The 1,841-nt window shown below is 36.3% G+C and overlaps 1 protein-coding gene across 1 annotated transcript in view; it reads right to left on the bottom strand.

Annotated features, from left to right (window-relative positions):
- The window catches only part of LOC106690502 (facilitated trehalose transporter Tret1), a gene marked incomplete at both ends in the record, with an annotated part of 3,514 nt that extends 2,521 nt beyond the window's left edge, over nt 1–993 (bottom strand). The window contains 1 exon segment of the mRNA XM_067049211.1: nt 703–993. Coding sequence (XP_066905312.1) covers nt 703–993 — 291 coding nt within the window.
- Nucleotides 994–1,841: the final 848 nt, after the last annotated feature.

Here is a 1,841-nt window from a genome sequence, read left to right as displayed (position 1 = left end):
CCCCCCCCCCCGACAAACTTCTCCAATCATTAATTAATATTATGTTAATGGTTGTGTAATATCCAGTCTGTTTTATTTTTTGTTATAGAGAACTTGTTTTATCTTTTGTTTATTGTTTTTGTAATGGAGCACTAGACTCAGGTTTTGTTTTATAATTGTATATTGTGCTATGAATTTGTACAAGATTTTGTCTTTCACAAATAAAATAAAATAAAATCTAAACTTTAACCTACTGTTGGGTAGTCGGCAGGTTTACGCCGAAGAGTAAAGGTGATTTGATGGGATTTGTAGGGATTTATTTTGATCCTTCAATTTCGAAACCATTCTTCGAGGGTTAGACATGATATAAGACACGATTTCTCTTTTTTAGAACAACCCTTTCCAGAGCCTAGATTCTCTTTGTTTTGCTTTATTATTTTTATCACTCACCCCATAATATAAAACATTGAAAGCTGTCAAAGGACCAATTCGTCCTTTCAATCCAAAATTGACATCTCCCACCTCCAATTCTATCCCTATTCCCACCTTTGATATGCCGTATAAATCTGGCTTTTTGACTGAGATAAGTGTTATTATTCTAGATAGCATGTAGAGAAGAACATTGTAGGAGACTAGTAGTATATAGTATTCTATAGATAATAGATGTACATATTGTCATATAAGACTATATCTGCATATACACCTGCGTAATAGTTACCTCACCTTGTACAAACCTCATGAAGCAGAGGGCGGCATAAGACCTCCACCAAATTACCATGAACCATGTTAAGATGAAGACGGGAGTAACGTACAGAAGACATGTCTTCCTTCCGAACCTGTCAGCCAAGAATCCTGCAGGGATACTCGGGGCAAGGCAGCCCACTTCGACGAGGGTAATCACCCAGGAACCTTGGTCTGCTGTCAATTGGAACTCGTGGTCCTTGCTCTTGAGCTGAGGCAGGAGGGGTGTAGCCCACGTGAAGCTGGAACCAGTCACGAACAGAGCCAAGCCACCTAGAATCATATTGTTTTATTATATATTTCTATTACATAATATTTATTATAAATAAAAATAAACCTTTACCACTACTTTTAAGGAAGTAAAGTTTCTTGAACAACGGTTGAGCAGGAAGGTGATTTTTGTTTTCATGCTCAACTGGCAAATTTTCTCCCGATTTAAGGTACCCACTTCATATAGGATGTTTGTACCCCAAGAGGGCTCCGATTTATAATATATAATATCCATATATTTTACACCAAATCTACTAAAGAAATAGGTCTCGAAATGAATCCGGATAAAGCGAAATATTTGGTCAGTAGCTGAAACGATGTTGACGGTTACACAGATTCAAAAGGAAATTTGGTCAAAAAAAATTTTTTTTTATAATGGCTGAAGTATTCTATTGAAGACTTATACAGCATCATATTGGAAATATCAAAATTCATTTCTCTGGGAAATAAATATTGACTAACCCAGGTGGAAATCGAAATAAGCACTATTCATTATTTTTCGATCTAATTACAGCTTACATCTCACCTCTTGTCCAGAAAGTTAAAAGATAGAATTTACAAAACAATTATCGTACCTAATATTCTTTTTAGACGTGAAACATGGTCTCTTATATTAAGTTCCCGTATCAGTTAGATCAACGTCACAAAATTTTGGGAACAAGCACTTGCTCTTCCAGGTCAGGGCACGGCCATTCTGACACCACAAGAAATAAGTCTTCCAATGAAAAATGAAATATTATCTAGTTGGCAAGCCATGTGGGATGAAAGCCCGCCAAGCAAATTAAAAAATATCAAAAAAACCACTAAACCATGGACCACATCATACCGTTCCAATCACAGGGAGGAGGTAG

This window comes from Halyomorpha halys, unplaced genomic scaffold (genome assembly GCF_000696795.3).
Source record: "Halyomorpha halys isolate HHAL.00 unplaced genomic scaffold, Hhal_1.1 Scaffold1748.1, whole genome shotgun sequence".
Lineage (NCBI taxonomy): Eukaryota > Metazoa > Arthropoda > Insecta > Hemiptera > Pentatomidae > Halyomorpha > Halyomorpha halys.
The sequence above is the reverse complement of the archived record's forward strand: the minus strand, read 5'-3'. Positions and strand labels throughout refer to the sequence as shown.